The sequence below is a fragment of the Notothenia coriiceps genome, unplaced genomic scaffold (assembly GCF_000735185.1).
Source record: "Notothenia coriiceps isolate Sejong01 unplaced genomic scaffold, NC01 NC01_scaffold00020081, whole genome shotgun sequence".
Taxonomy (NCBI): domain Eukaryota; kingdom Metazoa; phylum Chordata; class Actinopteri; order Perciformes; family Nototheniidae; genus Notothenia; species Notothenia coriiceps.
The window spans coordinates 79,902-94,834 of NW_011352782.1; the positions used below are offsets into that span (position 1 = coordinate 79,902).

Below are 14,933 nucleotides of genomic sequence, written 5' to 3' on the forward strand. Positions count from 1 at the left end.
GAATGGACTTCCATATTGCATATCGCGAATTGTAGTTTGTTGTTTTTTTTTATTTTTTTATTATATTATTATGTATTTTATTCTTATATCGATATTTGATATATACGACGTCGATTATATGGTCACACACACACCCTCTCTTTCGAGGGGAGACTCTCCTTTTGTGTCGCCTAATAATAGGAAACCTATTGGGAAGAGATGTCACGCGGTGTTTTTCGCGGATATCTTCTATAACGTGGTATTGGTCCTCTTCCTCTTGTTGCGGTTTTTCGTATTTTACCCGCGAAATCCTCCGTGGTAGAAGGTGGAGGATGGGAATTGTTATGCGATTTAACGTGCTGGGGGTGGACTACATAAATCGAACCCGACACGCACACTTGGTACGCGCAGGCGTCTTACAGCGTCCTCCTCTTCCCGAGAGAGGGCGACACGCAGAAGTCCACCGTAGTAAGTCGCATTGGACCTGCTGAACTTCGAGAGGGTGTCTCGGTCGCGTCGACCCGCCCGCCAGGTGGGCACATCACCACGACGACCAGCTCTCGCCGTGTCCAGACACTATGCCCTCGACTCGGGCGGCCGGTGTCTACGTAGTCGTGTGCATTGTCGGCATAGCCCTAGCCACCGGCCGCGCCCAGACCTCCCACAAAAGCCTCGCTAGTTGCGTCCTAGTCGGCACCACGACGCGTGCGGGGGTGCCCGGTCCGGGGTCTCTTGGGAGGAGGGACCTCCGGACCACCCTCCAGAGCCACGTAGAGTCCCGTCGAGACAGACCTACTTGTCGTGAACGGCGGTCCAGAGTGTCCGACTTCCCCCCGGGGCGAGGGAGCCACACCTAGCGGACTACCCGAAGGTCCACAGCGCGTATATACAGTATATATACAGTATATATAGACTGTATAGCAACATTCATGTTTGAGGATCTAAACAAAAAGGTGGGAATCCTTTGCTAAAAACAAGCTTTAGTCAGATTTTTTTTTTAAGCTTTTAAAGTTGAAGGATAAGTTGTCTGTTGTTGGTAGAATGAAAAATAGGGAGCCCACAGACCTCATGTTGAGATGAAATAGAAAAAACCGCAGCGCTGACTCTGCTCTTCTGGGTACTTACAGATGCAACACACCAACTTCCTGTTGCCATTTGACCCTGATGTTGGTTGTATAAACTTTCTAGTTTATACAACCAGCATCAGGGTCAAACCTATATCTTTGTATGTATGTCATAGAACAGGCATGCTCTGATAACACATTTTTGACAGCTGTACGACTAATGTTTTGTCAGTTTTCTGGATCCTGTGTATGTTCTGACGCTGACAAATGAATGTTGTTGTTGGCTTATTTATGACCACCGAATTTGAAGCTCTTTAGTGTGGAATCTTTCCTTTTAGGATGTGGTAATATTATTATCAACGAAATGTCCCTAAAAACAGGGACAAAGAAGGACATCCTCATGAGCAGGTGAATTGAAAGAGAATTTGCTGAATATGATCTGAAACACTTGTAAGAGCAACATTTAGGTTCAGGTTTAGAATAAGAAACATGTCTCGCATGAAGCCTGATTTGATGTAAATCTTTATTCATGATTTCACAATTGTAAATCTTACATATGAAAATTATTAAAGTCTTTCGAATTATCTTCTTTTCCAAAGGTTGTCCACACAGGAGAGAAGCCGTTCAGCTGCGACACATGTGGGAAGTGTTTTAGCAACACAGGAAACCTGAACAGACACCAGCGCATCCACACCGGGGAGAAACCGTTCTGCTGCGACACATGTGGCCGCAGCTTCAACCAGGGAAATAGCCTGAAAGCACACCAGCAGATACACACCGGGGAGAAACAGTTCATTTGCGACAAGTGCGGGAAGAGTTTCTCCTACCTGAGGAACCTGAAGGACCACAAATGTTTCTACGTCTAAAGACTAAACTGTGAAGAGGACGATGACATAGGGTTGCCTGAACCCAACGAGGAATACATGAATGGATGGATAGTAAAAGATTGGTTTTCCAGATTCAAAGCTACCCTCAATTAAAATGTTGAGGATAAATGCAGTGTGGGTTTTGGATTTGTGGAACTGTAATTTAACAGCCTTAAGTTAAAGTCGAAAAAAGGTTCAGGTAAGCACCATTATAAAATCAGCTCAGATTATTTGAAGCTGGATACTGCTGTACAACAAAGAGTTAAAACACATTTTATTTAAAATCCGCCGTCCAGGCCTTAGAAAACGTACGTTTTTATATCTCCAATTTATGTGGCAAATGGCTTGAATGACTTAAACATTTACAAGCTATTTTCATTTTCCCTAGTTTTACCAGGTCTCAATATTATTTGTGTGAACAGATGGATAATCCTTATGTCAATGTGTAATCCGTGAATGTAAAACACTGTCCACAAATGCAACACATTTTTTTTTTTACAATTTACATTTACAGATTTCACAATTACACACGGTAACCAATGTGTTCACACAAATAATATTGAGACAAATCTATCTCCATACAACACAAACAATCTCACCCTCCACAATTAATATTAGGCAGTCTTTAGCCGACGGATGTCCAATTACGACCCTGATTGAAGCTTTAAAAGTGTGACTGACTTTTCTTGCAGCATTATAATCTTTTAACAACCACATTTAAGTTGCACGACCAATTTGAAGAGTAATTTTTTTTGTTGTGTTTTTTATATAATGATCTCCAATAGAAAAATAGATTAAAAAATACAACTGTGACTTTTGGAAACAACGTTGCCTTCTGTGCTGTAAAGAGCCAATGTGCTGGCAGAGATACCCAAACAGGGATTTTGTAAGAATGTGTCATCTGTTACCTCTCTTGTGGAGTGAATATTTGTTATATCTCAACTTTGTGTGTCAAACTGATAAACATTGTTATTTAAATCATTTGAGCTTTTTCTTGTATTGTTTGAATAATGCATTGGAGAACTTTTAAATGCTTAAAAGTGTCTTAAAGGTCTATTTTTGACTGGTTTACAGTTACAACTTTAAAAACCTTCTATCAAAATCTTAATGCCACCATGATTAAAACCCAGGGCTGCTAATTTATGTTGAGGCTTTACTTTAAAATGTAAGCTGTACGATTTAATTCGAATACCAAATAATACATACTTATATACACATTATATTCCTTAGCTCTACATTTTATTGTCAATTAAATCATTAAAGGTGGGGTAGGTAAGTTTGAGAAACCGGCTCGAAATACACTTGTTATATTCCATGGAATGCTCTTAACATCCCGATAGCAATGAATATCTTAAGTGCTTTGACAAAAAATCCATTAAAAAAATGTTCATCTGTGGAAGCCGTAGTGCTGTAAAAAGCACGACCAATCATCTGAGCCGCCCCGGCTAAAATAACTGGGTGGCCTACCTGCCTGTCAGCCTTCCATCTGTGCACAAACTTATCTCGTGCCCTCATTGGTCATGTGCGCTTTTGTGTTTGTTGGAGGAGGGGCTCTGTAAGGAAGTGGCAGATTTTTTTCGGTTGTGTATTTTCAAATTCTAGCGCACTCGAGCTTGTTTTTCCAAAATTACCTACCCCACCTTTAAGTTAGCATTTTTGCAAGATCTATGTTAATATTGCACTTTTGCATAATGAATCCATTGCACAATGGCCATTTGACTTGCACCACTACAGTATATTGAGAACAAAGAGCAGACATGAAAACCGAGAGCAGGAAGAAGAGTTAGAGAACACAACACCACCACAGAGGATGTCACGGTGTGCTGAGAGCTAGGAGAGAGATTGTGATCAGCTTCAGCATTTCTAGAGGAAATGACAGTGATGAGCCACTTGCAGCTCTTGTCATGCATTGGTCTTGTAACAGCTGGGGAGACTGAGCTGCCTGAGAAAGGGGTGTATCGATAGTTAATGGTGAGGAAGAAGAGGAGAAGAAGCAAAGGGGCTCGTCTCCAAGCTTATCGCTGTGCATGTTGACCCAGCGGCTGATGTAGAGAATATGTGCACAGGTGCAGTCCCACGGGTTACCTGACAGATGAACAGTGCTTAGGTTTCCCAAAGGCCCCAAAGTCCCATTCTCCATTGCTCTGAGCTGGTTGGACTTCAAACTCAATCTCTGGAGGTTTGTAAGTCCTTGAAATACATCAGGCTGCAGGCGATCCAGCTTGTTTCCATCCAAGTTGAGTTCTGTTAGCTTCGAAAGTCGGGCAAAGAGCTGAAGGTGTAAACTCTCCAGGCTGTTGTTCTTTAGCTGAAGCTTGCGGAGAAGGTGGAGGGGATAGAAGGTGTTATACGGGATGTCATGGAGCTGATTGAAGCTCAACCCGAGCTCTTTAAGGCATGTCAACCCTACAAAGTAATCAGGAGAAAGCTCTGAGATACTGTTATTGTCCAGATCCAGAGTTATAAGGTTTGTTAGATTCATGAACAGGCTTGTAGGAAAGTCTCCAATGTGGTTGGCATCTAGATGTAACTCTTTTAAACTGATAAGGTCTCTGAACTGGTCTGGGTGTAGAGAGGTGAGATGGTTGCGAGAGAGCTTCAGTGAACTTAGTCTTCTTAAACCGTGGAAGACTGAGTGATGTATGGACCTGATGTGGTTGTCATCGAAGTGTATCTCCTTGACAACCCTCGTCTTGTGGAAAAGGCCTTTGGGAAGGTGCCTCAGTGCATTGTTGTCCAAGTCCAGGTTCTGCAGTGATTTGAGCTTGTTGAACAGAGCAGGTTGGAGCTCCAGGATGCAGTTCTTTGAAAGCTGTAACTCTTTGAGTCTGGACAACGAATCAAATACCCCAACTGGAATGGCAGAGATCTGATTGCTCTCCAGCTGCAGTTCTTTGAGGTTTTTCAGGTTACTGAATATGTCAAGAGGAAGAGATGTCAGTCTGTTATCATACAAATCAAGTATCTCAAGGCCTATCAGGTCATTGAAGACTTTTGAGGGCAGAGAATCTATGAGGTTGCGACTGAGGTCCAGCTCACTCAGCATGGTCAGGCCTCTCAGCGATCCCTCAGACAGAGAGGTCAGCTTGTTGTCGCTCAGGTCTAGATGAAATAACCGGCACATTGAAGAGAGGCAATCCTCTGGAAGGCTAGTGAGTCTGTTCAACTGTAGATTGATTTTCCTGAGCATGCTTATATCCCTGATTGCCTCAGCTGGAACAGTGACCAGCATGTTGCCACTCAGGTCCAGGTTTTGGAGACCTGTCGCTCCTCTAAAGGTGCCCTCACCAATACTTGTGATTCTGTTACTGGACAGATCAAGCTTTTCTAACACAGCAGAGTTTTTGAACACACCTTGCTCTAAATTGGATACATTATTATGGCTTAGGTTGAGGTCAGTTAGGTTGAAGGCACCTTCCAATGCCCCAACCTGTAACAGTTTAATCTGGTTGCATTTCACATCCAGCGTCTCCAGTTGAGCTAATCCAAGGAGGAATCCAGTCGGTATATCTCCGATCTGGTTCCAACTCAGGTCAAGTAAGGTAAGAACGGGGCAATTTAGGAACTGATCCGATTTCAGAAACGACAGGTTATTGTTGGGTAGGAAGAGCTTAGAGAGCTTGGTCATGTTGGGCCAAACTGGGTTTAGCAATAGGAATACATTCATCTCATTCATAGTCAGATCCAGGACCTACGTAGTATCCAGGAAGAAGAGAAGACTCATGAGTTTTTATGTTTCATTTAAAATACATGTTTATATATTTATCATATGAAATAAACTTGTTTGTTTTTTTATGTAGGATGATACATCACAATAGAAAATGAAAAGGTACATTTTAGTTATTGCATATTTTGTTTATAAAAATATTTCCTGGTTTACTGGGGGTTATGAGCCAGAGTATTTCATGTCAGGAGCATTTCCTGTAGTCTCTTTTGGCCCCAGGAAACATATCTTAGCTCCCAGGCTTTGTGCTTAGCTAAGCCCTGCTGTTTGTAGCTTCATATTAAACGTACACATACATTATGAAAGTATATATGTTCATCTAACCAGGGGCAAGAAAATGAATTTCTTTAAATGTTCGACTATCTCTTGAAAGCATGGAAAACATTAACTTACAGTTGAATGAATGTCTGGTGAATGTACGTCCAATAATAAGTTCAGAAATATTGTCTGCTTAAGTTACTTGATGTTAGCTATACTTGTTCATGTTAAACCACCAGTATGGTTCTTCAATAAAGGTTGTATTCATCATGTCTTGCTACAGGTTATCACTACTGTACAGACACATGAAGACAATGGAAAGTTATTTTCAAAACCAAAAACCACAAAGTACACTTTCAGGCTGCTCTGTGTTTCGTACCTGCAGCTCCTCCAGCCCATGTCTGGGTATTTCCTGTATGTTGTTGTAGGAGACGTACAGCTTCTCTGTGCTCTCTGGCAGCTCAGGTATCTGGTCCAGGCCTCTGTCCTGACACATGATGGTGGTCAGGTTGTGGAGACATTGGCAGACAGGGGGGCAGAGGTCAGACGCCCACACCCAGAGGCTCAGAGAGGCCAGCGTCATGGCTGCCAGCATGGTGGCTCAGGCTGAAACCAAATGTAAAACATGGAGAGTTAAAACTGTAAAACTCTGTTTATAAACCCAAACAATGATTCAATCTTGGTACTTAAAAAAAAACCTTACCTTTTTAGACTGACTTTTAATGTGTTATTAATGTTGTCACTGTGTTATTGTTTCTGTGAGATTGATTTTATTTTCACTTTTATTTTATTTTGTAAAGCGTCTTTGACCTAAAAAGCGCTTCATGAATAAAGTATATTGTTTTTACTGGTTTTTAGGTAAATTATACCAATATATGTTTTTCTGGATCTCCAGGAGTAATCTCTGCTACAAAATATTTGATGAATAGATTGTGTTTTACATTTTTGTTTGTTGTATTCCTTTAACCATCATAATTTGCTTATTTGTGAGAGAAATTAATCATCCTGATCAAAATGATTAAAGCTCTATTCAGTAAATACGTTTCGAAGCACTACTCTTGCTTTGTTATACAATTGTAATTGTACTTGAATCAAAACTCACCACTGATGAGAAGGCAGAGCTTGTAGTGTTTTGTTGCAGATATACTGTCGTACTAAATGATCCTGTCACTGTAAGAATAGTTTATCTGTAGCAGAGGAAGGTGTGGTTATGAAAGGACCTTTCTGAGAAGAGCGACAAAAAACACATTTCACTTCACGTTGCACACTAACAAACCACATAAGACAGTCTGTCAATAGAAGACTTCTTCCGGAAAGATCAAGAGTAGGCTGGTCCTCAATAGCAACAAGAAGAAAACTACATTCTACATATTTATTTTATCAATAAAAGTCTACTGCAGACTTACTATGGTATGATCTTGCTTGAAGTGAATATATCTGCACTTTCCTTGTTGTTCGGAGTTTGATTCTTTATGGTTTTTGCACTTATTTTGAGGCGATTTGGATAAAAGCTTCAGCTAAATGATATATAGTGTAATGTAATGTTATGTCTTCCCAAGGGGCCTTCAGTGCTATACTCCATCCATCTAGCAGAGGGCCTCAGACGGTTTCTTTCACCAGATCCTCTCATCCACATCCTCACCTGTTCCCACTCACTCTCATCAGCCCTGCAGAATATTACAGGGCCCTTTCCTCTCATCCCCTCCCAGACTTTAAATTGTTGTTGTGTCAGCTTTCCAGCCAACTTTTCCTGTAACCTACATTTACCTGTACCTGTACCTGTGCCTGTACCTGTGCCTGTATACCTGTACCTGTACCTGTGCCTGTGCCTGTGCCTGTACCTGTACCTGTGCCTGTATACATGTACCTGTACCTGTGCCTGTACCTGTGCCTGTGCCTGTGCCCGTATACCTGTACCTGTGCCTGTACCTGTGCCTGTACCTGTGCCTGTATACATGTACCTGTACCTGTGCCTGTACCTGTGCCTGTGCCTGTGCCCGTATACCTGTACCTGTGCCTGTACCTGTGCCTGTACCTGTGCCTGTATACCTGTACCTGTACCTGTACCTGTGCCTGTACCTGTGCCTGTATACCTGTACCTGTACCTGTACCTGTGCCTGTACCTGTGCCTGTATACCTGTACCTGTACCTGTGCCTGTGCCTGTGCCTGTACCTGTACCTGTACCTGTACCTGTACCTGTGCCTGTACCTGTGCCTGTATACCTGTACCTGTACCTGTACCTGTGCCTGTACCTGTATACCTGTACCTGTGAATGTACCTGTGCCTGTACCTGTGCCTGTATACATGTACCTGTACCTGTGCCTGTACCTGTGCCTGTGCCGTGTACCTGTACCTGTGCCTGTACCTGTGCCTGTATACCTGTACCTGTACCTGTGCCTGTGCCTGTGCCCGTATACCTGTACCTGTGCCTGTACCTGTGCCTGTATACCTGTACCTGTACCTGTACCTGTGCCTGTGCCTGTGCCTGTATACCTGTACCTGTACCTGTGCCTGTGCCTGTGCCTGTACCTGTACCTGTACCTGTGCCTGTACCTGTGCCTGTATACCTGTACCTGTACCTGTGCCTGTACCTGTGCCTGTGCCTGTGCCCGTATACCTGTACCTGTGCCTGTACCTGTGCCTGTACCTGTGCCTGTATACCTGTACCTGTACCTGTACCTGTGCCTGTACCTGTGCCTGTATACCTGTACCTGTACCTGTGCCTGTGCCTGTGCCTGTACCTGTACCTGTACCTGTACCTGTGCCTGTATACCTGTACCTGTACCTGTACCTGTGCCTGTACCTGTATACCTGTACCTGTGAATGTACCTGTGCCTGTACCTGTGCCTGTATACCTGTACCTGTNAGGAGCTGGTCATTAGACTTTTCTAATACCCCGGAAAATGCCGAGACTTTCATCGTCTCTTTAAAACATATAAGGTGCCACCCGCGGACGACGGGGGACCCCGGGACCCCTGGGCGCTGTCGTGGCGAGATGCGAATACTATATGGAAACTTAATTGGACTCTTTGACCGAGGACTGTATTAACTCACCTGCTTTGCGTGGACTGGCTACTTACAAAGTTTTGATTATTGCACAACCCATATTTTGTGTCTGACCTGGACTCATCTGGGAACGAATAGGTTTTCATTGGATGGGACAGATCAGACTAACTTACCAAGAACCTACTGCTGATTTGATCCACACCACAGTAATAAATTTGCTCTCATTTCTTTAAATACCTTATACCTCCACTGTTAACACGTTAGTAAAAGCTTAAGTAACTGCGGGTGAAGGGTATGTATAATCCTTTGCAAGCCCCCATATCCAATCAGGTCAAGGATCAATTAGGAATATCGGTTTAATGTACCTGTTTAAGTAATTTTAAGTAATCGCTTAATATTATTATTTGTCTTTAAATCATCTTTTCTTTGTTAGGAAAAAAATGTATTGGGAAATTGTCTTGTTATTAATGGGTTGTTTATCCATCCTGACATTCTAACTCCAGCTTATGTGACATCTCCAGAGCAGTGCAGCCCAAATGGTGACTAATCTATTCTTGTCTGGAACTGTGGATGGGTTGAATGCCACCCTCCACAAGCGAGCTAGTAATTATTTGACTAAGTAAAAACATCCGCGGTAAAAGCCATTTTCCTTGGCTTTCCTACAAGAAGACTTGTAGGGCCGTATTTGCTAATAAAGGCTACAAACTATTGCATCCTCTTTCAGCTAACTCCAAAACCAAAGGAGTATCCATTGTATCGTAATTTGAACCTTTTAAGGTACTGGAACATGTGGGCAGACACTGCAGGGAGGATAACGATACCCAGGGGTGGGAAGTTTATGGGAAGAAAGGTGATCTTTATTTAACTGCTTATGCCCCAAATACATTGATAAGGATTTTTATGATACCTTAATAAAAAAAATGCTAGAATTAACCGAGTATGCTATCATGGTGGAGCGGACATGAACGCAGTATGTGAATTCAAATGAACGGTCAAGTTTAACCAGCCTTCTAGAGAACAGGAAGGTCGCCTACTGCCGCGCCGCAGTCTTCCGGGCAGGAGTTGGGACTGAGTGGTACATGTGGCCCGAGCTTTTTAACGCACAAGGTTAAAGATTATTCATTTTTCTCCCGCCAGACAAAAATCTTTTCTTAGGATAAGATTATCTTTTTGTGTACCCTCTCCACAACTTTTCAGAAAGTCGATGCTTCCGTATTGTCCTCTCAGACCACAAGGAGTAACTGTGTGCAACTCTGGCAATTATCAAGCGCACCACTTAGATGGCGCCTCAGTTTCCACTTTACTAGGAAAATGGAAAATATAAAGAACAATCCTGACACAATCGGAAGATTTCTTCGACTTAAATATAGGTTCAGTCCGAGGACCCAAAAATTACTTACTGGGATGCAGTCAAAGGCTTTATAAGAAGTCAACACCATATTGCTCTCTTCAAAATGTATGTAAGAAAGATCCGCCAGATTACAGGCTTTGGAAGCAGAATTTGCCTAGTCCTTGACTCCATTTTGCTGAAAATTTCACTCTAAACAAACGGATCTAAACGTAAACTTCGTCCAAAAAGGAGATCAAGGAGTATTCTTTTGCGAAACAACGATCAGCAATTCTAAATACCATAGGGTTACGGCAGCCGTCTAATTACCTTCCCACGGGTCTCAGCCCCAGTCACATCTTGCTTCAAAAAATCAGGTCTAGTGAGCACCCTTTGTAGATATTCCCTTCCATTAAATCTTTGAAGTAATGTCACAAACTGACCAACAGCAAAATTCAATGAGACTTTTCCAACCTTTTATTCCAATTTATCTAAGCAGAGTTCAGTGGACCCAAGAATAGATTGACGCCTTTCTCGGTCAGTCTAGACTTACCCACAGGCTTGCAGTCACTGATTCCACCCATCCTTGATGACTCTTTCCTTAGAGGAATTAACAGATGCGTATGCCAACATGCAACGAAACAAAATCACAGGTTTAGATGACCTCCCGAAGTCGTATGTAGCCATTTTGCGGATTTAAACTTGGGCTCCACTACTTTTGCGGATTCTATTGATAATATATTCGGATGGAAAAGCCAGGTTTTTTTTCGAGGGACGTGAACATAGCCCGTAATTTCCTTGCTCTTAAAGTGGACCCTATCATGCTATATTGAATAATATATGTAAGGGTCATACCTATATAAAACATGTATGTGACGGTTTTTTTTCAAAATACCAAACAGATCATGCATTTTAGCCATGCCTCATTTCGCTCTAGTTTATGTTTCTGTAAAATGATGTGGAAAGCTAAGAAATAAAACGGCTGTTTATTTTTGAAAGAAAGCCCTCTCTCCATGTATTGTTTTTTCACCTGCACCTCACATTGCAACATAACAATTAATGAAAAGTACAATTAAGAGTAGAATTTGCCCTTTGACTTCAAGCTGTATACGTGTAAAGACAAATAATGGCCGTATCATCCACATAATTCTTTATTATAAAAACTAAATGTTAGGGTGCTTTTCCACTGCAGGGCCTAGCACGGCTTAGTACGGTATGGTTAGGCCTTGTTAGGCCAGGCTCAGCCGATCGCTGGGGCAGGCCTAGACCTGAAATGGACTCATCACTGAGGACCTGACTCATCTCTGAGGATCTGACGTGGACTCATCACTGAGGATTTGACGTGGACTCATCACTGAGGATCTGACGCGAACTCATCACTGAGGATCTGATGCGGACTCATCACTGAGGACCTGACATGGGCTCATCACTGAGGACCTGACTCATCTCTGAGGATCTGACATGGACTCATCACTGAGGATCTGACGCGAACTCAACACTGAGGATCTGATGCGGACTCATCACTGAGGACCTGACTCATCCCTGAGGATCTGATGTGGACTTAGGGGTGGGCGATATGACGATATATATCGTCGAGATGATATTAGGTCTCCACGATATGCCTTTTCAGAGATATCATATCTATCGTGATAGTGCACCAGGGTAGGATTTTCACGGCAGCCATGATGGCTGGTCTGGCCGTGAAGCCCCGAAAAGAATTTTTCGTCCTTCGGCCACCTGCGTGCTAAAATCTCGAAGTTGCTTTAAAAGCGTCAGAACAGTGGTTTCTGAACTGCATTATGCTGCGTTCACAACGGACGCAATGCGAATATTCTCACCCTAGCCGCTGGAGTTTCACCGCGGCTTTCAGCTGTGTTTACTCCTGTCATTCAAACAGGACGCGCTGGAGAGGGGCGGGGCTTATATNATTGTAATACACGTTTCAAAATGATGCCGAAGTAACTACATACTGATAACGGTTAGTAAAAACCAAGCTGTCTAGTCAGGATTCAGACAGTATTGCACTTCATTTATTGTCTTGGTTGATTCTGTTGGCTTATATTTTATTTTATCAATAAGGTATTTATATTATTTTTCCCTTTTGAAACAGATGTTCAGATATGTTAAAGTCTTTGATTGCACTTCAAGTCTAAAGTTTACATTTTAATTGTTTGGCACTGACTTTTCCTCATTGATGTTTTATGTTTTACTTAGTTACATTTTACTCTCCTTTTCATGTTTATTGATGTTACATCACTGCTAGTGCTACCTAAAACAGAACGTGAATTTTTATACTGAGAAACTGTGCCTTGAATATTTTATTTTATTTAGCAAGAGAGTGCACTTTACTTGGTGAAGAAACCAGTGTTAACGTTTGTTGTGTAGGGTGTAGGCCTACCTACTTGAACACTGAGGAAGCCATATCAAAATTCCTGTTGAATTGTTCATTCAGGGATTCATTGCAGAATTAAAACCAGCTTGAAATGGTATTTTGGTCTGTTACTCCTTTTTATTTTAGTTTTTGTTACCTTGTAGGTGGTTGTACTGTTAAGTAACTTGAAAAATAACCATAATAACCGACATGAAAAAATATTGTGATAAATAATATCGTCTATCGTGATACTGCTTGAAAAATATCGTGATATTATCTTTTTCAATATCGCCCACCCCTAGTTCAGAGCTGTACTTTTAGTCAGCGAGGGTTCCTCGAGGTTGGAAACTGTATTTCTGTACTTATTGTTTATGTACACTGGGAATAGAAAAAGAGTTTTGCTTAGGGCCAGTTATGAACTTGCATCAGTGTGTGAGAGAGGTAGAGAGAAAAGGACGTCATGTAGGTGGCTGAGTGCGAGTTTGCACATGTTCAACTGTGTGTTCTTCGAGAAAGAAATCCAGCATGTTCATCTGTGTGACACCGCGGGGCAGATCAGGGCTTTTGTGTTCCTTGGACAAGTGAAAGATTCATGACATCGCTGTTGTGACATGTTCACCTCTGATGCCCCCATACAACAGCATTAGTTTCAAATACAAATACACAAAACACAATGATAAACCGTTTCAATCATGTAGCTCGCTTAGGCCAACTGAACCATGTGTGATCAGTATAAAATGAGGCAGGAGTGCATTAAATACCCTGTATTAGGCCAGCTAGGTGGGCCAGTTACAAGGACATTTCCAACTTTAATCCCTGGAAAGGGATTCAGGTACCTTCTGTTTAGCCTCAACAGCAACTTCCCATGCCCATGAGCCAGGCGCTTTTCTCCGAGGAGCCCTGCTGATACTTGTCAGGGTGAAAGTAAGTGTGGATGTAAAGCAGGGCAGTGCTGGGAAAAGAGCTTAAGAGATTTAGCAGACCTTCCTGTAAAAGGCTTGGTTAATAGCACGCGGTGGCATGTTTATAAATTAAATGTACGTTTTAGGTTCCCTGCTTAGACTAGTCCAGGGGTCTGCAACCTTTTTGACCAAAAGAGCCATTTTGCTCCCTTTTCCAAAAAAAATCTTTGTCTGGAGCCGCAAAACATATTTCATAGCTTGATAGCTTATAAAGTTGTATTTATTTTTATATCATAGACAAAAACTACAGTTTTTTTGCATTTATTATTTATTACATTATAGAAAACTGTTTACCTCTAATAAGAAACAAAGAACTCCTATAAGGACAATGAAAAAAATACACAGGCCTACTTTAAAATAAATTAAACACAGCACTTGGGGAGTCCTCTGCACATTTGAAGGAAAAAAAATATAATTAAAATGGGCCCACTTTGAAATAAATAAAACATATAGCTGCACCCTAAAAAGAGTTAAAGGTAGGGTAGGTAAGAATGGAGAAACCAGCTTGAGTGTGCTAGAATTTGAAAATAAACAACCGTAAAAAATCTGCCTCTTCCTTCAGACTTCCTTACAGAGCCCCTCCTCCAACACACACGAACGCGCACATGACCAATGAGGGCACGAGATAAGTTTGTGCACAGATGGAAGGCTGACAGGTAGGTAGACTAACCAGTTATTTTAGCCGGGCCGGCTCAAATGATTGGTCGTGCTTTTTACAGCGCTACGGCTTCCACAGATTAAATGTGTTTGTGTTTGTTGTCAAAGCATTTAATATATTCATTGCTATCGGGACGCTAAGAGCATTCCATGGAATATAACAAAAAGTGTTTTCTGAAATAAATTACATACCCCATTGAATTATGACTGAAGATCGTCAGCTGTCTTCCTCTCCCGTGTTGTTCCTCGATACGTAAAGGCTGCAGCACCTTTGACAACTTCTCTCTACATATCAAACATACCGGTAAACCAGCATCGCTTGCTGTGAAAGCATATAACTCTGTCCACGCACAATTAAATCCTGTGTTCCTCCGGTACTTTTATTTTCTTTGATTAATCCATAGTTTGCTCATCGAGCCGGGGGTCAGGTTATTCACCTGCAAGAAAAGGCGCTGGCGCGTGACCGTAGCAGGATGTGACGCATATTTTAGTTGATCTAATTAAAACCGTTTTGTTTTTTANCAACATGAGACATTGTTGGATCAATCCCTGCTGACGTGCTCAGATCAGCACAAATCACTAACTTTACACACACACACACATACACACACACACACACACACACACACACACACACACACACACACACACACACACACACACACACACACACACACACACACAAACACACACACTAAATATTTCCCAAGGCCCATAA

At 42.1% G+C, this 14,933-nt stretch overlaps 2 protein-coding genes across 2 annotated transcripts; one reads left to right on the forward strand and one right to left on the reverse strand.

The window, feature by feature from the left end:
* Window positions 1-557: 557 nt before the first annotated feature.
* LOC104952508 (gastrula zinc finger protein XlCGF9.1-like) lies at window positions 558-1,909 on the forward strand. Its single transcript, XM_010779344.1, has 2 exons — window positions 558-749; window positions 1,643-1,909. The coding sequence occupies exons 1-2, from the start codon at window positions 558-560 to the stop codon at window positions 1,907-1,909; spliced, it is 459 nt and encodes a 152-aa protein (XP_010777646.1).
* A 1,636-nt stretch (window positions 1,910-3,545) lies between these two features.
* LOC104952476 (carboxypeptidase N subunit 2) lies at window positions 3,546-7,081 on the reverse strand. The gene is made up of 3 exons (XM_010779297.1): window positions 6,994-7,081; window positions 6,271-6,497; window positions 3,546-5,600 (listed from the first exon to the last, which is right to left on the reverse strand). Exons 2-3 carry the CDS (start codon window positions 6,484-6,486, stop codon window positions 3,723-3,725), a joined length of 2,094 nt encoding a protein of 697 aa, XP_010777599.1. The 5' UTR covers window positions 6,487-6,497; window positions 6,994-7,081; the 3' UTR covers window positions 3,546-3,722.
* Between the last annotated feature and the right edge of the window lie 7,852 nt (window positions 7,082-14,933).